This window comes from Stegostoma tigrinum, chromosome 3 (assembly GCF_030684315.1).
Source record: "Stegostoma tigrinum isolate sSteTig4 chromosome 3, sSteTig4.hap1, whole genome shotgun sequence".
In the NCBI taxonomy this organism is placed as follows: Eukaryota; Metazoa; Chordata; class Chondrichthyes; order Orectolobiformes; family Stegostomatidae; genus Stegostoma; species Stegostoma tigrinum.
The window spans coordinates 71,515,435-71,538,613 of NC_081356.1; the positions used below are offsets into that span (position 1 = coordinate 71,515,435).

The following is a 23,179-nucleotide window of genomic DNA, read 5'->3' on the forward strand; positions in this document are numbered from 1 at the left end:
AAAATGGTAAATGAGGCCTCTATCCTATTTTTGAGATTCAGTGCAAAGGTGGGAAACCACTTGTCTGGTTATGAATTGTAAGATTTTTGCAAATTATCAACACTGCACTGAAAAGAAACTACATAATTTTGCATTCTTTTGTTATTGATGATAGGTGCTTGAATATGCTGCACTTGAGGAACGACTACAAAAAACATTGGCAGATTTGGAAAAAAGAGAGAGACAGCTTGCAAATGGTGAAGTGGAGGTGATTGTGCTTAAAATTTCTTATAAATTGAAGGTGCAAAATAATATAACATTGCTTTTTAGTTGACACTCTTCTGCCTCTTTCATGAAAATGTGACCTTTTACTTTAATTGCAACATTAAAATTACTTTCCAATGTAATTTTATGTTTGAAAGGGATTTAAAGGAAAGATTTATTCTTGGTGTTTGGGCATTGCTGTCAAGATGGAAAGTATTGCGCATCCCCCCATATTCCAGTAGGTGGTAGTGATGGGTTTTTTGAATCACTGCAGTTAAGGTATTGAGTACGGAATTCTAGGGTATTGATAATGCAATTGAGGAATAGTAGTCTATATCCAAGTTAGGACGGTACATGACGTGAGCTATATTCCCATGAACGTGGGATTTTGCTCTTTGATATGGAGGTTATGAGCTGCAGTCTCAAAGTGAAGTGTACTTGAAGTATTCCAATGTATGCTGCAGATATAATATACTACAGTCACAGTTTACTGTTAGTGAAAAAAAATGGATATTGAGTTCAATGATGGAACAGCAGCAATTGAACTGCTGTGTTTAAGATGTCACCGAACTTCTTGAGTTGAGTTAAATTTGGGCCATACAGAAAATTGACTATCCCATTGCAACCTGACTTGAGCTTTTAGCGACTGGAGTTGCTTCCAAAGGTCAAGAAGTAAATACATTTTTTTTCAATAAGTTAACTCTTTGCGATGATTGATCCAATTAAACTCCTGGGCAGTAGCAACGAAATACTAACGATGGAGACTTAATGATAGAGGTGCTATATTGCCACATTTAGAAATGGATGTGAGTTTGCTCGCTGAGCTGGAAGGTTCGTCTTCAGACATTTTGTCACTTTTTTTTTATTTGAAAAAATATACTTTATTCATAGAATGTACAAAAAATAAAACATTTATACACCTACCCAGTCATGCAAGCCACTCCGGGTTACCTGGGGGTACGTACACCAACTAAAGGGAAAAAAAAAACAAAACAGAGAAAAAAGAAACCAAGCAAAGAAACCGCCCCGGCAGTCGTCACCCCGCACAGTCCCAGTTTGCCCCCTGACCAGTTGGGGAAGGCGCCAGCTGGGCCCAGTTACCAGATAGGATTCTTTCCCTTTTCTGGACGAGGGGGCTCATACGGTGGTCTTTCCCCACCGCGCCTTGGCGGCGGCTGCCCCAAGCTTTAGCGCGTCCCTCAGCACGTAGCCCTGGACCTTGGAGTGCGCCAGTCTGCAACACTCGGTCGGGGTCAGTTCTTTCAGCTGGCAGACCAGCAAGTTGCGGGCAGACCAAAGAGCGTCTTTCACCGCATTGATGGTCCTCCAGGCGCAGTTGATGTTGGTCTCGGTGTGCGTCCCCGGAAACAGCCCGTAGAGCACGGAGTCCCGCGTCACGGAGCTGCTCGGGACGAACCTCGACAAATACCACTGCATCCCCCTCCAGACCTCCTGCGCACAGGCACACTCCAGAAGGAGGTGATCGACAGTCTCGTCCCCCCCGCAGCCACCTCGAGGGCAGCGTGCGGTGGTGCAGAGATTCCGGGCATGCATAAAGGATCTCACTGGCAGAGCCCCTCTCACCGCCAGCCAAGCAATGTCCTTGTGCTTGTTTGAAAGTTCTGGCGATGAGGCATTCTGCCAAACGACTTTGGCAGTCTGCGTGGGGAACCACACGACGGGATCCACCCTCTCCTTTTCCCGAAGGGTCCTGAGGATACTACGTGCTGACCACTGCCTGACGGCCTTGTGGTCAAAGGTGTTTCCTTTCAAAAATTTCTCCACAAAGGACAGGTGGTACGGGACGGTCCAACTACTCGGAGCGTTCCGCGGCAACGAGGCCAGGCCCATCCTTCGCAACACCGGAGACAGGTAGAACCTCAGTAAGTAGTGACACTTGGTGTTTGCGTACTGAGGATCTACGCACAGCTTGATGCAGCCACACACAAAGGTAGCCGTCAGGGCGAGGGTGGCGTTCGGTACGCCCTTTCCCCCATTTCCCAGGTCTTTGTACATGGTATCTCTGCGGACCCGGTCCATCCTCGACCCCCAAATGAAGTGGAAGATGGCCCGGGTGACCGCAGCGGCGCAGGTCCAGGTAATAGGCCAGGCCTGCGCCACATACAACAGTACCGAAAGCCCCTCGCACCTGACAACCAGGTTCTTACCCGCGATGGAGAGGGACCGGAGCGTCCACCTGCCCAGCTTCTGCTTAAATTTGGAGATACGCTCCTCCCAAGTCTTAGTGCATGCCCCAGCTCCACCAAACCAAACACCCAGCACCTTCAGGTAGTCTGTCCTGACGGTGAAGGGGATGAAGGAGCGGTCGTCCCAGTTCCCGAAGAACATGACCTCGCTCTTACCCCTATTGACTTTGGCACCCGAGGCCAGTTCAAACTGGCCGCAGATGTCCAACAGCCTACTCACCGACCGACGATCGGTGCAGAAGACGGCGACATCATCCATGTACAGGGAGGTCTTGACCTGAAGGCCTCCGCTGCCTGGGATAGTCACGCCCTTCAGGCTCACGTCCTTCCTGATGGAGGCGGCGAAGGGCTCCACACAGCACACGAACAAGGCAGGAGAGAGCGGGCAGCCCTGCCTGACTCCAGATCTAACAGGAAAACTGTCTGATTCCCACCCGTTGATCGAGACTGCGCTAACGATGTTGGCGTAGAGCAGCCGGATCCAATTGCAGATGCCCTCCCCGAACCCCAATTTGGAGAGGACGTCCCTCATGTAAGCATGAGAGACCCTGTCGAAGGCCTTCTCCTGGTCCAGGCTGACGAGGCAGGTGTCCACCCGCCTGTCCTGTACGTAGGCGATCGTATCCCTGATGAGCGCGAGGCTCTCAGCGATCTTCCTGCCCGGCACAGCACAGGTTTGGTCAGGGTGAATCACCGACTCCAGGACAGACCTGACCCGGTTGGCAATGACCTTGGCCAGGATTTTGTAGTCCACGTTCAAAAGTGAAATGGGACGCCAATTCTTAATTTCTTCCCTCTCCCCCTTCCTCTTGTAAATGAGGGTGATGATGCCCTTCCTCATGGACTTGCACATTTCCCCTGCCCGAAGCGCACTATCGTACACCTCCAGCAGGTCCTGGCCGACCAGGCCCCACAGAGCAGAATACAGCTCGACTGGTAAGCCATCGCTTCCGGGAGTCCTATTCCTCTGCAAGGACATGAGGGCTCTGGCCAGCTCGTCCAGGGATATCGGCCGGTCCAGCCACTCCCTCGTGCCGTCGTCTAAGACCTCCGTGATAGACGACAGGAACGACGTGGAGGCCGTGCTGTCCGTGGGCTTCGTGTCGTACAGTCCGGCATAGAAGGATCTGCTGATCCTCAAAACGTCGGGCCGAGACGACGTCACCGAGCCGTCGTCCTCCTTCAGCCGGCTAAGCACAGAGCTCTCTTTGTGCACCTTCTGAAAGAAGAAACGCGAGCACGTCTCGTCCTGCTCCACAGAGCGGACCCTGGACCGGAAGATTATCCTGGAGGCCTCCGCGGCGAAGAGCGAGGCTTGCTGGCCCCTCACCTCGCGGAGGTCCTCCGTGACACCGACCCCCATCAATTGCAGAAGGAGCAGGTTCTGCACCCTTTTCTGGAGTCGCGACAGCTTTCCCCGCCTCTCTCTTGCCTTCTGAACACCCTTGAGGACAAAGAATCTCTTGATGTTCTCCTTCACCGTCTCCCACCAGTCGCCTGGAGACTCAAAGAGGGGTTTCACGGTTCTCCAACCGGTGTACTCCCTCTTAAGCTCCTCGACGTTCTCTGGGGTCAACAGAGTCGTGTTGAGCTTCCACGTCCCCTTGCCGGCCGGCTGGTCGTCCTGTAAGTGACAGTCGGCCAACAGGAGGCAGTGGTCAGAGAAGAACACCGGCTCAACACCAGTGGATCTGACCGAGAACGTCCGTGACACAAACAGGAAGTCTATCCTTGAGCGGATAGACCCGTCTGGCCGCGACCAGGTGTACCTCTGCTGCGCTCCGTCTGCAGGGGTGCTGAAGACGTCGAGCAGCTTGGCGTCCTTCACCGTGCCCATCAGGAATCTGGACGTGACGTCCAGTTGACTCCCCCCACCCGCTGTCCCCACGCCGGATCTTCCATCTGCATCAATGATGCAGTTAAAGTCTCCGCCTAGGATGACCGGCCTGGACGTAGCCAGCAGGGGTGGAAGCCGCTGCAGGACGTCCAACCGCTCACTCCGTACCACTGGGGCGTACACGTTGATCAGCCTCAGGGGAGCATTCCTGTAGGTGATGTCAGCCACTAGGAGGCACCCCCCCACCACCTCCTGAACTTGAGAGATGGTGAAGTTGTGCCCCCGCAGCAGAATAGCCAGGCCCGAGAAGCGACAGTCGTTACCCCCCGACCAGATCGAAGGCCCACAGGTCCAGGCGCCGGACCATTTCCCGTACCTGCCGAGGTGCGGTATCCCGCACTCCTGCAGAAACAGGAGGTCCGCCTTGATGGTGGTCAGGTAGGCCAACGTGGACACACATCTCGCGGTTGACTTGACGCTGCGCACATTAATGCTCGCAATTCGTACCCCCATTGTGGGCAGTGACCGCAGTACCCTCCCCAGGTCCAAGGTCCAGCCCCTCCATCTGTCCCTTCATGCCCATTGCCCGGGCTAACTGCTGGACGCTCTCTGGGCTCAGGAAACCGTCTGTGCTGCCTTCCGGGTGGCATCCCCCCGTCAGGGGTGCGGAGGCAGGAGGGTCCGGCTCCGGATCAGGCTGGGGACGTGCTGTTTCCTCCTTCCCGCCTGGAAGTTCCGGGGGGCCCTCCAGTGCTCCAGCGGCACTTGACTGGGTGTCGGAGTGAGCCTCAGGACGCCTCCCGTCACCTGGAAGCGGGGTGCTGCTTTCCTTCCCCCTCGAGACCTTTAACTTCTGCTTCGGGTGGGCCCTCTCCGAATCCTCCTCGTCAGAGGAGCTCTTATAGCCCCCCTGTAGCTGTCTCTTCCCTCCTGATTGTTGCGGTTCCTGGGCCTGTCGACGCACCTTCCTCCTCGCTTTCCGGACTGTAGTCCACTCCCCTGGGTCGCCTGTCACCGCCTCCATTGGCTCTGGGTTGTCGGGGGGGATTGGAGCCTGCAGGGGTGCTTTGCTGGCCTCGGGCCCATCCTGCAGGGCTGGGCCCTCCTGCACGGCCTGGCCCTCCTGCACATTAGTGGGGTCCTTGCTGGGCCCTGGTGCCTTCCTCTCCTCCGGGGGGGCTGGCCCCGCATTTCCCCTGCCGGCGACCTGGGCGTAGGTGGTACCCCGCCGCGGGCATGCCCTATAGAAGTGGCCCGCTTCCCCGCAAAGGTTGCAGCTTCTCTCTCGTGGGCAATCCTTTGCAAGGTGTCCCTCCTCCCTGCAGTTCCTGCAGATGGTGACTTTGCAGTCGGCCGCCATGTGACCTGACCTACCACAGGCATGGCAGACTTTAGGTTGCCCTGCATAGGTCAGGTAGCCCCTGCTCCCGCCGATCGCGAAGCTGGACGGTGAGTGTGCGACATTCCCGTCTGCGCCCATCTTCAGCGTCACCTTGACCTGCCTCTTACTCGTCCAGATGCCAAAGGGGTCCACCATGTCAGTTAGGTCCCCTTCCACCTTCACATACCTTCCAAGGAAGGTCAGGACATCAACTGCTGGCACATGCGGGTTGTACATGTGTACAGTCACCATACGGCTCCTCTGTGCTGGCATCACAAACAGTGGGACAGCGGTCAATACAGAGAGGGGGCCCTCACCTCCTTTCTCCTTGAAAACCTCCAGGAAGCGCTCGCAAAGCTTGGCACTCCGGAAGGTCACATCGTAAAAACCCCCTCCGGGGAAATCCTGCAGGCAGTAAATGTCCGCAGCAGCGAACCCACAACAGTCCAACAGGACCCTCTTCACGAAGAAGGTGCGGTCCACAGGTGCACCTTCATCCACCTTCTTTACGGAAACACGGATGGTGTTCCGGACCCCCTGACCTGGGGCACGAGCACTTGCCGCAGCCATCGTTGCAGGTTGGCTGCTCCCCTGAACCAGCGTTAGGCCGAAGCCAGCATTAAGATCCACTGGTCGCAAGGGTGCACAGCCAACCCGACGTCCTCCTTTCACCTCCAAGACTGTACTCTCGTCCTCTCAGTCCACAAGAGAGTGGGTCTTTATTGTGTTCGAGATGTGAGCTGGTTCACTGAGCTGTAAGGTTTGTTCCCAGATGTTTTGTCACCATTCAAGGTCACATCATCAGTGAGCCTCCGACGAAGCGCTGGTGTTATGTCCCGCTTTCTATTTATCTGGTTAGGTTTCCTTGGGTTGGTGACGTCATTTCCTGCGTTGGTGATGTCATTTCCGGTTCTTTTTCTCAGAGGGTGGTAGATGGGTTCCAAATCAATGTGCTTGTTGATGGAATTCCGGTTGGAATGCCATGCTTCTAGGAATTCTCGCGCGTGTCTCTGTTTGGCTTGTCCTAGGATGGATGTGTTGTCCCAATCAAAGTGGTGTCCTTCCACATCTGTATGTAAGGATACGAGTCCAGTGTAGTGTTGGACAAACTGGCAGAAAGCTAGCCACCAGAATACATGAACATCAACTAGCCACAAAACGACATGACCCACAATCACTCGTATCCTTACATACAGATGTGGAAGGACACCACTTTGATTGGGCCAACACATCCACCCTAGGACAAGCCAAACAGAGACACGCACGAGAATTCCTAGAAGCATGGCATTCCAACCAGAACTCCATCAACAAACACATTGATTTGGAGCCAATCTACCATCCCCTGAGAAAAAAAACAGGAAATGACATCACCAATGCAGGAAATGACATCACCAACCCAAGGAACCCTAAGCAGATAAGTAGAAAGCGGGACATAACACCAGCGCTTCGTCGGAGGCTCACTGATGATGTTACCTAGAATGGTGACGAAACGTCTGAAAACGAACCTTCCAGCTCAGTAAGCAAACTCACATCCAGAACCTCAACCTGAGCTACAAATCTTCTCAAAACATTTAGAAATGCCTATCATTTTCTGAGTGTCACAAAATGAATTGCAGCTAATTAATTATTTTTAAAGTCTTGTGATTGACTTCTGTTTCTGTTTAAATTAAAATTTTCACGTGGCAAGGTATTCAAATCAGCAATACTGACTTGGAGATGTACAATGGAAACAGACCCTTAAGCCCAACTTGTCCATGCCAACCAGCTATCTTAAAATTAAGCTTATTCCATTTGTCAGCATATGGCCCATATTCTTCTAAACCCTTCTTATTCATATATCCATCTGGATGTCTTTTAAATGTTGTAATTATACCAACCTCCACCACTTCATGTTGCAGCTCATTCCATACACGCACTATCAGCTGCATGAAAATGTAGCCCCATGAGTCCCTTTTAAATCCCTCCCCACTCACCTTAAACCTATTCCATTAGTTGTGGAGTCCGCTATCCTAGGGAAAAGACTTTGGCTACTCACCCTATCCATGCCCCTCATGATCTTATACACTTACATAAGGCCACTCCTCAGCCGCCAATGCTCCAGGGAAAATAGCCCCAAGCCTATTCAGCCTTTCTCTATAGCTCAAACCCTCCAATCCTGGCAACATCCTTGTCAATCTTTACTGAACCCTTTCAAGTTTCACAATATCTTTCCTATAGCAGGGAAACCAGAATTGAACATGTTAATGTTTTTAGTACAGTTCATTGAGGCATACATCCCCATGGGATACTGGGAACTGTGATTTTCAGAGGTTGCCTTGGGTTTTTTTTATCTTCTTGAATAGGCAAACAGACTTTTAGTTTTAATATTCTTTTTGATTACAATTAAGTCAGACCATGCTATAATCAGAACATTATTTAGAAGATTTATTTTTCTTTTCCCTTTCTCGTGCTAGAGTTATTCAGTAAATCAATAAGTATGTTTTTTTGTTCAACCTTGTATGCTAATAGTAAATTTCTTTTGAAAAATGACTGATGAGCTTTATATTCAAGTGAACTATGTAGAGTTGATCACAATTTATTTTTCATCTATAACGTAAAACAAAATGTTGATTTGACCTTTCACATCACTGGACGTACCAATTCCTGCAATGTGATTTAAATATTATCTGTGTGATAATTACTTTCAAGTTGAAATTACAAATAAAAAATTTAGAGCTTAGATTAGAAAAAAAAAGTATTTTGTTTGATGAAATAATTCACATGCCTCATCTCATTGGTTAGAAAGAAGTCCTCTTAGTTTTGGCTTCAAATTTCCTTTTTGATAAATTACAATATAGCTTCTGTTTCAAAAGAATAATCTATTGCTGTTGTGTCAATACCTCATGGACAGTGTTTTAATACTCAAAACTGAAATTGCAAGCAAAATTTGGGATTCAATTCAAGTTCTTTGACCTAGAAAACGTGCCTTTTTGAAAACTGAAAATTAACATTGCATGTATGGTTGGCTGCAAAACTGTCTCTTGCTGAATTGTCATCATGAAATGGGGATGGAGGGAAGCACCTTGTAGGCCTAAGGACTTCTGCTGCATGAGTGGTGTACAAAGTAAATCATTAGGAATGTTTTAATTTGTCCCCTGCCAAGGTATTGGTCAAAATCACAAAATGAATCTGGTGTATCTTTGACCAGTGCAAACTTGATTTATTCACCAGAATGATATATATCCATGCACTTCACAGGAGTGTAACAAAACAAAGTATGGCACTGAGCCTGAGCCACACAAGACATACTAGGTAATTTTTTTTGCAATGTCTTAAAGATGATGTGGAGCAAGAGAAGTCCAGAGCTTGGGAGTTTAACAACTCCAAAAGTGCTGCAATAATGTTTGGGAATGCAGAAAAGACAATAATTAGAGAAGTACAAAAATTTAGTGAGTTGTGAGACTAGAGGAGATCACAGAGATGGGACGTAACAGGCCACGGACTGATTTGAAAACAAGCATGACATTTTCAGAATCAAGTTGTTGCTTGATCCTGTTGAGCACAGGGGTAATGGATAAATAGGGCATGTCACAAATTAAGACATGGCAACAGTTTGGATGGTCTGATGTTTGTAGGGAATAGAACGTGGGAAACTGGTCAAAATCATGTTGATATAATCAAGTCTAGAAGTAATCAAGGCATGGATGAGGATTTCAAAAGTAGATGAGCTGAGTCAAGTATGAATTTGAGTGATGTTATAGAGATTAAAAGAGGCATTCTTATATTAATGGCATGAATGAGGTCGAAGTTCATCTTGTGACACCAAGTCTGTTAACAGACCCACATAATCTCAGAGTGTCAAACCCTCGCCTTTCTAAGGACCAGTCTATAACTGACCACTAAATCAATGGCTAAAACTTACTGATGCAGAAACTCATCTAGGTGAACTGCCCTGAAATAACTAGTCCAGATTACTTTAATTTTCAAAGTACTTGAATGTAACATGCGTTCCATTTGTCATGAATTAAGTCACATTTGTTTCATTACTATTCATAGTATGCTTCTAAACTTTCACAGCACTGTACTCGAAGTGAACTTTCATTGATAAATGTAATTAGAAAAAGTAATACTAAGCTAAAGGGCTGATCCCACTCGAATTTGTTAAGTGGTCAGCCCTCTCAACCGTGCAAAATGTATATCAGACTAGAGTAGATCAAATGAACCAACAGTTTATTGATCAGTTGAAAGTTGTATTATGGCATGCAAACAGGTTTCACAGAGTAGCAGTTAAATATCTGGTATCCTTCTCTATTGCTGGGTCGAAACCAGTTATTCCTCACCTAACTGCACTGTGGAAAATATCTTAACGAAGGATACAATGACTTATCAATAGCATTTGGACTGGACACTGAGCACTTCCGATACTGCCCACACCCTGTACAGGAATTAACAAAAATAGTTACTGGATCAGAAGTATTTTATTAATTACCTTTGTTTGTCATTGTGTTTATCTGAAAGTTTTCAAACTATTATCTTGTACATAGCTCCAGAGGTTGAGGAGAGAGTTACAGGATGAACATGATCGGAGTTTGCGAGAAATGCAAGAGACCACAAGACGTTGTACAGAAGATTCTGTCCGTCATGTGGAACTGGAGAAGTTAAAATTTAACCAGTTGGAACAAGATAAGTTTCGCTTACAACAGCAGGTGAGGAAAAGGATTGCGAGTCCAAGACAATTTAAGATACTGTTTCCAAGCAATAGTAACTGTTTATGATCAGCTTGTTCTTATTCTGTTGTGCCCATAATCTTGTCAGTAAAGCATACAATTTGAATTGCTTCACACTTATAGTATTTTTGCAATGGCACCACATTAAGTATTCTTTCTGGTGTACTTACACTTTTAAATTAAATTTGCCATTTGTCTTCATTTATCTGGATCTCCATGAAAGGTAGCACCAGGTGGTCTTGCATAATGGCCTCAATGTCACAACATGATGTCAGCCGTCTACAGCCTGCTCTTCCCCAGACCTTTCCCATCTTCAGTGCCTACTGGGTGAAAGATTATAAACTTTAGTTTTGCAGAGTACATCCAGCATTTCTCCCCAGACTGTAGGCCTGTTTTATATGACCCCCTTCCTCTCCCATATGTGTCCCCTCCAAAAACACACCTAATAGGAACATGCAAAATCTAACCATCTAGATTTATAGGTGCACTCAAAAATATTCAGACTACTTTTTTATGCCACTATTTTATCTTACATCCAGAACTTAGTTGTAGAAATGCGTCCAGTTGCAGACATCAGTATGTTTCATCTCAGCGAGTTCCATGCCTCTTTGCTTAGAGATGGCACACTTACTTGCCAGTTAGAAGATCATTGATGCAACTCCCACTTCACAATTTGAGCGCACAGTTTAGACATCTAGCTCAGTACAATGTCTTCAGCTTTTGTCTGCTCAAGTGACAATATAAGATCTCAAATCACAATTGCAAGTACAAAGAGCTTTTGATATACCATCATAGAGTTAAAAAATATTCTCTTCACCTTCATTTAAGATCTTAAAATTCTTCTTTGACCAAGAGATAACTGACTTAAAGCAATTCAGTAATCTACTGCACAAAAATATTCAAAGGAATCGAGGGCTATGTATTAGTTGTTGGGATGCCTCTCTGCTACATTGTTAACCAAAATTGACAGCACTGCAATACAAAGCAACAAAATTCCAAACCAATTACCAAAAATTATCTTTTGAATTAATTGTAATTCATTCATAGGAATGGAAACTTCGTATTGTTCATTGACCATGTAAGAAGGCTCTCTTCAAGTGTAATTACTATTACTTGGGCCTAGGTGACCAACTTGTTGTCTTATGCAGTTGGAATGTGGGATCTTAAATTTCTGCTGTCTAGATTGAATACACCTGAAACTAAGTTAAATATGAGCTGCTCTAGTCTTTGATCCATTTCTATTTTCTGCTTTGGCTGTCAGTTTATTTTGCAACATTTTCCTACTTATTAATAAAGTATTTAACTATTCGTCAAGTAAGTTTTGTAAAGCAGCTACTGTTTTGAACTATATCTATACCTTTATTTCATTTGGGTTTCAGAGGTAATAAATTCAATTACATGTGTTCCCACAGTTGTGGAAAAGTGTGATCTACAACCAGGCCTTTCCCGTCTTTACTGCCTATTCAATGAAACACTATAAACTTAGTATAGCTAAGTGTATCTACTTTTCCTTCCCAGACGATGGGCCTATTTTACGAGCTCCCTCCTTCCAAAAAAGCTCCTGGTCAGGACTATATTTTTTATATATAATATTTTCACATCCTTGCGCACTATGCTAACCAGTATACATTTTCAGATGATCTGTTGTTTATGATTATATTCTGACTAATTTCCATGGTTGTTAAGTTGCAGATACTTTTTAACAACTTAGAATTGTGCCTAAGAAACTGCATTAATTAAAACTCAGTTTTAACTCTCATCAAAAACAGGTTGTTCTGGCATTGCAGCATTCAACGTTTTGTCATTAATTAATGACCTCATTGTTTTATAAATTAAAATTAGTCATCAGGAGGAAGAATTGTTTTCATTTTCTTATTAGAGAAACATCCTAAAGCCTGTGTTCTCAGTGTATCATTTGGTCTATTTATTAAATTACACTTGAACATTGTGCAGTGTATATATTAAAATGTTATGGCAATGTAGTGTAAACTGCCAAAGTGTTAACTGAATAGATGGATAAATAATGATCTGCTGTAGAAGAATCAGCCAGTTATGTGTTGCTGTTTAGTATCCTCACTGGCATTGTCAGCAGGATGTAAACAATGAAATTATTCATCCATTTTTAAATCACAGTTTGGTCAGTGTTCAGATATCTTGCTGTTAGTCTGCATGTACTTCAGTTGTGTTAAAAACCCATTTATTTTGAATGTGAATTTTTAGAGCATCTGTTTAATGTCGAAAGGATAAGCTGACTTCCTTTAGTTTCTTGAAAGTTTTTTTTCCTTTCATGAATTCTATCTAGCTCCATGAAGCAGAACAGAAATACAAACTACTTGAAAAAGAGTTCCATCAGTACAAGGAGCAGCAGAGTAGTAAACCTGAAATTCGACTTCAGTCAGAGATCAATCTTTTGACTCTTGAAAAGGTAAAATGCATTTGGATGTCTATTATATTGTTTAGTTCCCAGACTAAGGTAAGGAAATCAGTGTAACAACCTCATATATTTTTGTTCCTTTTTAAAGGGAGTGAGTAACTCCAAAACTGTTTCTTTTGAACGGACTGTTGAAGTAGACTGCAACAACAAAATGCTATTTTTGATTAGATGAACTGGATGAAAAAATCCTTGAATGTAAGCAAATAATTAGACAATTTTGTAATTACAAGCTTAATCATTATATTTTATCTTTGTAGAGAATAAAATCCAGACAGGTTGACATAATTTTTTTGGGATAGACAAAAAAAACCTCATCATGAGAATAAGTGTAAAGATGCTGATTTTTCACTCTAAGTAGAAGCTATACAATCTGTACTAATCTTTTTTCACATAGTTATTTAATTTCCAATGGAACATGAAACTGGGATCATGAAGCCTTTTTCTTTTGAAATTAGTGTGTTACCTTTCAGGTGTAAGTCATTCACAAATGTTAGATTTTTCAAAGTTGATAATGTAAACAAACTGATTGTAGCTATTTTCTTCTAAGTTGCTGCAATTTAGTAGTAACGTAGTATGAAATGTGTTACATTTCTGATTCAACTTACGCAATTTCTAGAATAGGTTTTTCTGCTGCATAATATAATTTGCCAGAATCTCAGTGAGCCGGAACATCGCAAGAGGAGGAGTAGGCCACTTAGCCCTTCAAGCCTGCTCTGCCATTTGTTTTGATAATGGCTAAGCACCATGTCTAAGTACTGCATTCTTGCTTTCTCCCCATTCTTTTGATCCATTTAGCCCAGGAAATATATCTAATTTCCTCTTGCAAATAATGTAATATTTTGGCCTCAACCACTTTCTGTGACTCAGAGTTCCACAGACTCACACACTTTGCTTCATTAAACATATTTTATATTTAGCAGTTATAGAGTATGAGAAGGTCTGTAAGAAAGCAATTTTTTGCCCCCTTTGTTTATTCACAAGATGTGGGTTTACCAGCATTTATTGCCCTTTCCTAATTGCTCAGAGGGAACTTATCAGTCAACCACATAGCTTTGGGGTCTGGAATTGCATGTCGGCCAGACCAAGTGAGGATGGCAGTTTCCTTCCCTAAAAGTTCCCTAAATTAGTGAACCAGATGGGTTTTTTCCGACAATGAAAAATGGATTCGTGGCCATTATTAGACACTTAATTCCAGACTCTTTTACTGAATTCAAATTCTACCATCTGTCTTGATTAATAGGCTAGTGATAATTCTACTAGGCCATTATGTGCCGTTAGAAGGTATAAAAGCTTAGACAATTCAAAAATTCAACACATTTTATTCTCAAAACCATTCCACAGTTATAAAAAATACTGATCTATCTTTCATACGAAAAGTTTTGTGAAATGTTTAGAAGCCAGACTAGTTTTGCATTTAACTACAACTGCTCCAACCATTTTTAAGGACTTCTGGCATGGAAATGCCAGTTCCCCAAAATGCTCTGAATTTTGCTATCATATTTCTTCATAGGTGTTGCTGTCAACCAGTAATTATGATTGGCTCAATCTTTTGAGTCATTACTCATGTAAAATTCATCTTGAATACAATTTGTTGCTTTGTTTCTCAATCTGATTAGTTTTTACAATAGTGGAATACCAACTGAAGGCTGTGCATGTTCTTTCATCTTCGAGTTGATGCAAAGTAGTCTCATCATATATTGATGAAAAAAATTCCAGTATGACTCAACATGTTTGAATCTTGGACCTAAGTCCAAGATTAAAACTCACTCCAGGCAAAGCAGCTAATTTACTCCCTCATTAATTGAGACTTTTTTATTCACTTGAGGAAATGTCACATGGGGACTAGGATGGCCGCTTTTCATTTCCACTACTTTGGTGTACAATACAATCAGATGTAGTGGTATTACACTTGAATAAAGGCAACAACAGGGACTTGAGGGAGGAGCAGACCAGAATTGACTGAGAGAGGAGCCTATCAGGAAAGACAGTAGAACAGCAATGGCAGGAGTTTTTGGGAGTAATTCAGGAGATATAGCAAAAACTCAACCTAAGCGAAAGGAAAGCATACTAAAGGAAAGACGAGGCAACCATGGCTGACAAGCTAAGTCAGGGACAGCATAAAAGCAAAAGAGAAAGCATATAAAGTGGCAAAGGGCAATGAGAAGTCAGAGGACTAGGAAGCGTGCAAAGACCAACAGAGGATAACAAAGAAAGAAATAAGAAAGGGAAGATTAAATATGAGAGTAAGCTAGCCAGTATTATAAAGGAAGATTGCAAGAGTTTCTTTAGATATATAAAAAACAAAGAATTGACTTCAAAGAGAACACACCCCCAACTACATCAATGGAGCGGAAATTGAGAGGGTTGAGAATGCCAAGTTCCTAGGAGTGGCAATAATTGACAACCCATCCTGGACTTCCCATGTGGTTTTGATGATCAAAAAGGCACAACAATGCCTCTTCCTCAGGCGGCTTAGGAAATTTGCCTTGTCCATAAGGACCTTCTCCAACTTTTACGGATGCACCTTAGAAAGCAGACTGTCTGGGTGCGTAATGGCCTGGTACAACAACTGCCATGCCCAGAACCATAAGAAAGTGCAGAAGGTTGTGCGCATAGCTCAGAATATTATTGGAAGCCAACCTTCCATCCGCAGACTCCATTTACACTTCTCACTGTCACGGAAAGGCTGTCCACATCATCAAAGACTCCTCCCACCCTGGTGACTCCCTCCTACAACCTCTTCCATCATGCAGAAAATACAGAAGCTTGAACCCAAGCACTAACATGTTCAAGAACAACTTCTTCCTTGAGATTGGTAGACTGATGAATGTATTCTGTAGCTTCAAATAATGTTAATGTTGAACTTGCTTCGTGCACCTCCTGTGCAGTGTAACTTGTATGCCTCACTCTGTCGAAGCACCCAGTGATCTGTGTGTCCTTGCTTACTGCCTGTACAGCTCACAAATAAAGCCTTTCACTGTTTGTGGGTACACGTGACTATAATAAATCAAATCAAATCAAACACAACACCATCTCTGAACTTTGCCCCATGTATCCATTTTGGTAAATGGGCAGATAATTTATAGATGGACTTTGGCATTGGACAGTGTGAGGTGATGCATTTTGTTACCAAAAATATGGAGGCAGTATAAATTAAAGGATGCTTTTGGCAAGAGTGTATAGGAGACCTGTTTGTACAAGTGCATAAATTATTAAAGGTGGCTGGACAGGTAGAGAGAGATGTTAAAGTATACAATATTCCAGGCTTCATAAATAGGGGCCTAGAGTAGGTTATGATAAACCTGTAAAATAATGGTTAGACCTCAGATAGAATACTGTGTACAGTTCTGAGTGTCACACTGTAGGAAGCATGTGATTGCATTTGTTAGAGCACTGAAGACATTTACACAACTGGTTCCAGAGATGAGACACATCAATTATGAGGAGAAATTGGGACTGTTTGCCTTGGAGAGAAGAAAGCTAAGAGAGAAGATTTGATGAAAGTTTTCAAAATCATGAGGGGTCTGGACAGAGTGGATAGGGAAAAACTATTCCAACTCATAAACTCATAAATATTCATGTTGAATGCTATTTGTTAGGTCCTTCAAGTATAAATCCAAATATATTGTAATTCAGAAGAAGAGTCATTAGACGCAATATATTAATTCTGTTTTTCTCACCAGAGATGCTGCCAGACTTGCTGAGTTTCTTTAGCACTTGGTTTTTATTCCAGATCTCCAGTGTCTGCAGCATTTAGCTTTTATATAGTATAATCGTTTCAATGATAATAATATTTAATTCAGCTGTCTGACGTGAGCAAGAGATAAATTACTTATGAAGTGAATACTGTATAAAAGTATTTTTTAAAAATAATTTCAGTGTATTATGCCAAACTTCTGGTTCTTCTAAAATATTTACATGGATTTAGATCTTGTTCCTGAAAACAGAAGTAGTAATTTTTTAAGTGATATCACAACATTAGCTTTATGATTTCAACCTTTGACATTTTTATTAGGTGGAATTTGAGAGGAAATTGGAATCAGCCACAAAATCCAAGCTGCATTATAAGCAGCAGTGGGGGCGGGCGTTGAAAGAGTTAGCAAGGCTAAAACAGGTAAAGTACCTCCTGAACCTTTCAAATGTGTCCTGTGTAAACCATGGTTTGAGTGATCATTTTTAAATTCCATGTTTCAAATGGAAAAAGATTGATATAATTTGGAAGGTTGCCAGCAAAGTTGTTGTGATTGCTTTTAGAGCAAAATTGATACCATGTTACCTTCTTAATCTTTCTCTTTTTGATTATTTTTCTTGCATGCTTGAGCCATTATTATCATGCCAATTCCCTCTTGCAGACTCAGTCTCTATCCACCCTTTCTCTTTGCCCCTGTCCATATGCTTTCAATGCCTTTGCTGTCTTGCATCCTCTCACCCTGTACCTGCAACTTTAGGAAATTCACTTTTTATTTTAAATTACAACTGTTTAAACTATCAAGCAAGATCACCATAATCTGTTTTCTGCTCCCTATGGATCTACACCTAACAACCACATTGCAAAAGGATCACTGTATAAAATTGAGAAATAGAATCTTGAATTGCTGCTGTAGGAGGTCATTAATTCAGGTATCATTGAGGCTGTTGCCTTCAGCCCAAGTATTCTTGGTGTTAACAATGGTGTTAAATATTCTACAAAGTCTGAATGTTTACATCAGCACATTTTAGAAGTGCGACATTTTATTTTAGTAGAAGTCGCTGAGGTGGCAACAGAAGTTATTTTTTGCCAAACATTATTTTGTGTGATTGCGGTGTATTTCTTAAGCATAAGTTTAGAAATTACACCTGCTGGGCCATTCAAGAATTAGTTTGTGGATATCACAATATTTTGATGTTAACAGCTCTGGAGATATTTGTGTATTTCAGTAAATAATAGACCTTATGATATTTTCCCTTTTTAAGTAAGCTCTGTGCTACCTCAGGCTTTACAATACTTAGTCAGTTTGAAGTGACAAGGTGACAGTAAAGAACCCATCTAATGTCCCTTAGTGAATGAAACTGCAGTCCTTACCTCGTCTGGCCTAGAATGTGACTCCAGACCCACAACGATGTGGATGACTCTTAACTGTCCGATGGGCGATTAATACTAGCCTACCCAGTGGCATCCCATGAATGAATTTTAGAAAGTTACATTTTGCTTGATCGTGCTCGGATTAGAGGATAAAAGACCATCTTTATTTATCTTTCTTTATAGCTGCATAATGAGACCTGAGAGTTGCCCAGAAAATTATCACATTGATTCAGCAGCGATTTAACTTCCTTCTTGGTCACATTGATACCAATTTTGTGACTAGCCTCTTGCATGTGCAGCAGCCACTTGCGCAAGGTGCTGAAGGTTCAGTACTAAATGTATACCTTCGGGAGAGCAGGCATGACAATGTAGCTAAAGGGTCATATGTTAAAACAGTGGTAAGTGGGAAACTTATTTCTTGCAGATATAGATTTAAACATCTAACACCTGGAAAGGACTTGGTTTTCAAATAATTTTTATTTTCGCCATTTCATCACACAGTTGACATTTCTGTTAGCATTTATCATTGTAAGTCACTGGTGGCATTTTTCCTTCAGTTTTGATGTTTGGTTTGTTATTCTGTAGTTTCAGAATCTGGGCACTAGATGGTTCTGTAGAGCATGTTTCTGAAATGTCTTTGCCAACATTGTAACCATCTTGTTTGGAAGAATATATTTAACTCACCGATGTAACCCTGCAGACGGTACAGTGGTGGAAATGAAGTCGCCGAAGTTCCAGAGGACCATAAAGCTGCTGTCTCATTAGAGATAACAAGGTGTAGAGCCTGATGAACATAGCAGGCCAAACAGCATCAGAGGAGCAGGAAGGCTGACGTTTCAGGCCTAGACCCTTCCTCAGAAAAATTCATCTTTCTGAAGAAGGGACTAGGCCCGAAACGTCAGCGTTCCTGCTCCTCTGATGCTGCTTGGCCTGCTGTGTTCATCCAGCTCCACACCTTGTTATCTCAGATTCTCCAGCATCTGCAGTTTCTACTATCTGTGTCTCATTAGAGATGACTGTTGGTGAATTTAAAACCGAAAGAACTGCAGATCTGTAAATCAGGAACAAAAACAAAGTTGCTGGAAAAGCTCAGCAGGTCTGGCAGCATCTGTGAAGGAGAAAACCGAGTTAACATTTTGGTTCCGGTAACTCTTCCTCAGACTGTGTGTGGTGGAGGTGATTTTAACCTGGGGTCCCATGCTTCTTGAGAGGTTGCAGAAGGGGAGAACTTCATAGAGACCTCACTGATGTGCACATTGAACCCACACTGTTGGCATCACTCTACATCATGTACAGCATATGGGCAAGTGTTTTCTGGATCATGACTGCCCCAAAAGCTTTGTGTTTTTTACACTTTTTGCTTAAATATGAGGATTTCTTCAGCTGCAAGAACTTCAATTGGCATATGCTCGTAAGTTTTATGAATCAACTTAATTATTTTACAAAAAGCAATGTCAAACCTTGATTAAGACCTTGAATCATGGTAGGTCTGAAATCTCAACTTCTGTCTTAGCTCCAAAATCTTTGTGAAGTTCTGTCAAAACTTCTCCATAACCTACTCCACAGAGAAGAAAATATCAAAACTCCCTAGTAAAATATTAATGATAACATCCAGCTGTCGGTTACTTTAGACAGAACGTGATATATCTTTGAGGTTTTGTTGTACAGACCATCAGTGTGCAGCCATACTTGATCCGACTTTAAGTTTGGAGTAACAATTTGTGCGACAAGTTACATTTGTTCTGGTTATATTGTCTGTGTTCATTTTGTATGTTAATATTGTTCTTGGAGTATTTAAAGAATATTTGCAAACAGTGATCTCTGAAAGCTAAAGATATTCTTTGCAGGAAACAGCAATATCTTGTCAGTTCTAAGCAACTCCCCTTCTCCTTGCTCTTCCTCTCAGCACTTTAGCTTTTTTTCTCCCAAAATTGATTCAGTTCTGAGAAATTTAGTTAAAGATATGTTGTAAATTTCCCTGTAAAATAAATTGAGGAGTTTTATGTAAAAAGAAAACAAGCCTTGAAGTCATCTTGACAACTCTGGGTTATTTTCAGAAAACTACTCTTGTTGAGTTCTTCGGTATCTGCCAAAGACTTGTGCTACAGCTTAGCAATCAGTGTGCAATGACCAGCTGTTGACCATTGTTTAGTCTAATGGCTGTGTGTTTACAACAATTCTTCAGATTTATGAGCAGTACTGCCAAGTAAAGATGCTTATTTACTTGTAGAAAGACCTCTTAACAGTGACACCTGCAAAAAAGAATTTTGTTCTAATTTAGTGATGTACTGTATTTCAGGTGATTAATTGATTTATGGTTGTCGCATGTAACAAGATACAGTGAACAGTGCTTTTTTGTGTGCTATACAGGCAGATTTACTTGACGGTTTATGCATTCAATAAAATTAAAACAGCGTGACAAAACATTTCATTTATTAATTTGTGTTACTAACATGTCATCCTACGTCAATTGCATATTTCCAAAACATTTTGGAATTATATTAATCTCAATTATTAAAAATAACGATTTGTCTCAAACAGCTTGGCTGCTCCCACTGTGAGACCACTTAAAAAGTTTGAGAAACGTGCTGTACGTTGATGATGTTTTTTGGTTGTCAGTGTGTGTAAATAATTTGTGATGTGGTAAGCAATTTTTTGCTTGAGGATTGCCAGTATATGAAGCAGTGGCCTGAAGATTTAACTGTTTTATTTGAAGTGGTATCAGGAAAAAATACAGCCCCAAAGTCATATTTTGTCTGTTTTGAAGGGGTGCTGAACTCTAATACTCCTTTGCAAAGTAGGACTGGTGAATATTACATTGGGACTGTGCTATTGCGCAATCAGTGAGATCCACATGATAAGACCTTGTTATGATAATGCCCTTCAAAAGGTGCCAAACCAAAACTCAGCATATTTAAAACAAACAAAATTTATTTATTGCACATTTAATTAAATTTTATTTCTTCTGAGAACAAAAGTGTGAAAATGTATGTAAACAAAAACAATGTTTTTAGCAAGTATTAATATACACATTAATATATAGGTAGGAGTATTATGATAGCAAATAAAAACAATAGAGTACAAGAATTGAGCATTTAATGCCATACTGTCAGACAATGGCAAGCATATGCCAGATGGAGAATCATCTGAACTTTTGGAACCATTTAAGCTCATCACAAACCTGTTTTTCATGTTGCCTAAGTTACGTAAAGCTGAGAAAGGACTTGTGTTTTCCCCACCCTTTTATATTGTCCTCATTATAAAGAATTATCTCGCTTGTTAATATTCATATTTTGAAGAGATCAGATAGTTTTACAACAGGCATATGATTGCTGCTGTGCTGTTTGATTAAATATTTGTAAGATCCATTTTCAATACAAAACCAAAATTTGAAATGAATACCGTGCAGACTTTCTCAATAAACAGTGGTTAACCACAGAAGTATCCTTAAACAATCTGACATAGACCTGAGCCGTCATCCCCGTAACTTCCAGTCGGGGGGGGAAACACATTACAAAGCAGCTTTTTTTTGTATTAGAACCTGAAGTAGTTTCTTTCATTTCTTTTCGCTCTAATTGTGGAATAACTTTGAAACTTCATTCACCCTTGTTTGGAGTGCACGTAGACTTGTGCTTAAGGATCTGCTTCAGGATTGCTGTAAATGGCCAGACTGTGATCTGATGTTAGATTTCCAATGAGTTTTTGCACTGAAAGTTTCAGTCAGTTGACTGGTCAAAATTGCAGCATTCTCTCCAGGACATAAGGGTTAATGTGTAAACAGGCAAAGCACTCTGCATCTACTCAATAATCAACTTGAATCATTAATAAGTGACAGAGTCAGAATCAGTACATATCAGTTAGAATAATAAATTTAAATATCAAATTCATTACAGGAATTTCACCCTATTCAATGTACTTTAGCGATGAATCAGTTAAAAATGCAATTGTTAAATTATCAGTGGAACGCTAGTTAAATAAATTTAAATCTCATTCGTAAGCTGTTAGTATTTGAGTCTGGAAAGGAATTCACTGATGGCAATTTTATTTTGATGTGTTTTGTTTTAGCGTGAGCAAGAAAATGCTATGGCACGACTTAAGAAGCAACAACAAGAACTTGAACATATGAGGTTGCGTTACCTGGCAGCTGAGGAGAAAGAAGTAGTTAAAACAGAACGACAGGAATTGGCAGAAATTAGGAATGAATTGAACAGGTACCAGAAAGTGGAGAAATGCCATGCAATTACCTAATTTTAAGATTTAAAATAAAGATGTAAAATATTTGATAAATGTGCATGAAAAGAAAGGACCATATTCATAAGCCTGAGCAATAAGCTCAATATTTGAGCTGAATTGGTCAGAAAAATAGTCGTTTTGTACTACAGAACTTGAGTATTGCATTAGGGAAATGCTTTTCATTGCTTTTCATCTTGCATTCATCAGGACAGTTTACAAGAAATACAGGTTTAAGGACGAAACCAACATTTATGTTGTATGCGAGGAGACCACTGGTTGACAAGTAAACTCAGATCACATCATGAAGAATCTGCTTGTTAGTGGTGATTGACAGCTAACTTACAGGCTTTGTTTAAATTTTAAATGGGACAGGTTGGCTCTGATTGGTTACTGAATTGCCCTGGGAAATGAAGCAGCAGTGAATGGCTGTCACCTGTTTTATTGATTTGAAACAAACACATTATGTGTCCATGTTCTTTTTATCTGGTAAAGAACAGAGCTTTGTACATTAATAATGTAGCTTCCAGTATATGTAAGCAGCCCAGTGTGAGCTTTGATGATCCTAAATGATTGTCAGCATAATATATCACGCATTTAGAATGGTCTGGCAAATCTTGTCCTTATGTTAGACTTTGTTTTTGCAAGCATGGTTTGTTTTGGTTTAGTCACTACCCTTCTTATTGTGAACAGCCAAAGGGACATGCTGTTTGATGTGATCACGCATTCTTTGGCCCATATGGCCATACATAACCAAAATTCATATACCACATAACTCATTTGTGTGATTTGCAGGAGGTCTTTTTGGCTTGAGATGAACACCTGTTAGTGCCAAATACCATTGTTGCTATTTGCCACATGAGTCACCTAGCTTCACATGTTGCTCAGACATTTGAGCTACCTTACACTTCCAAGGCAAATAGAGGTAGACTGGACACTTTTCAGAACAAAGATATATAGCAATGTGCAGTGAGAGAGGATCTGAATATGGCAGCCATTATCCTGCAGGATTGATTTGATACACCCTATTTCAATATTGGGTTTACATAGGGAACAAATGGCTTAGAGCTCTATTTACA

General features: G+C 42.1%; 1 protein-coding gene across 3 annotated transcripts in view; it reads left to right on the plus strand.

Moving 5' to 3' along the window:
- cep120 (centrosomal protein 120) overlaps positions 1-23,179 on the plus strand; it is a 97,607-nt gene that overhangs the window by 65,120 nt on the left and 9,308 nt on the right. For 2 of the 3 annotated variants that reach the window (XM_048527780.2, XM_048527781.2), the window contains exons 16-20: positions 155-247; positions 10,192-10,353; positions 12,677-12,799; positions 16,824-16,922; positions 21,936-22,081. In XM_048527780.2, coding sequence (XP_048383737.1) covers positions 155-247; positions 10,192-10,353; positions 12,677-12,799; positions 16,824-16,922; positions 21,936-22,081 — 623 coding nt within the window. The remainder of the gene's footprint in view (positions 1-154; positions 248-10,191; positions 10,354-12,676; positions 12,800-16,823; positions 16,923-21,935; positions 22,082-23,179) is intronic. The other variant, XM_048527783.2, reaches the window with a different exon arrangement.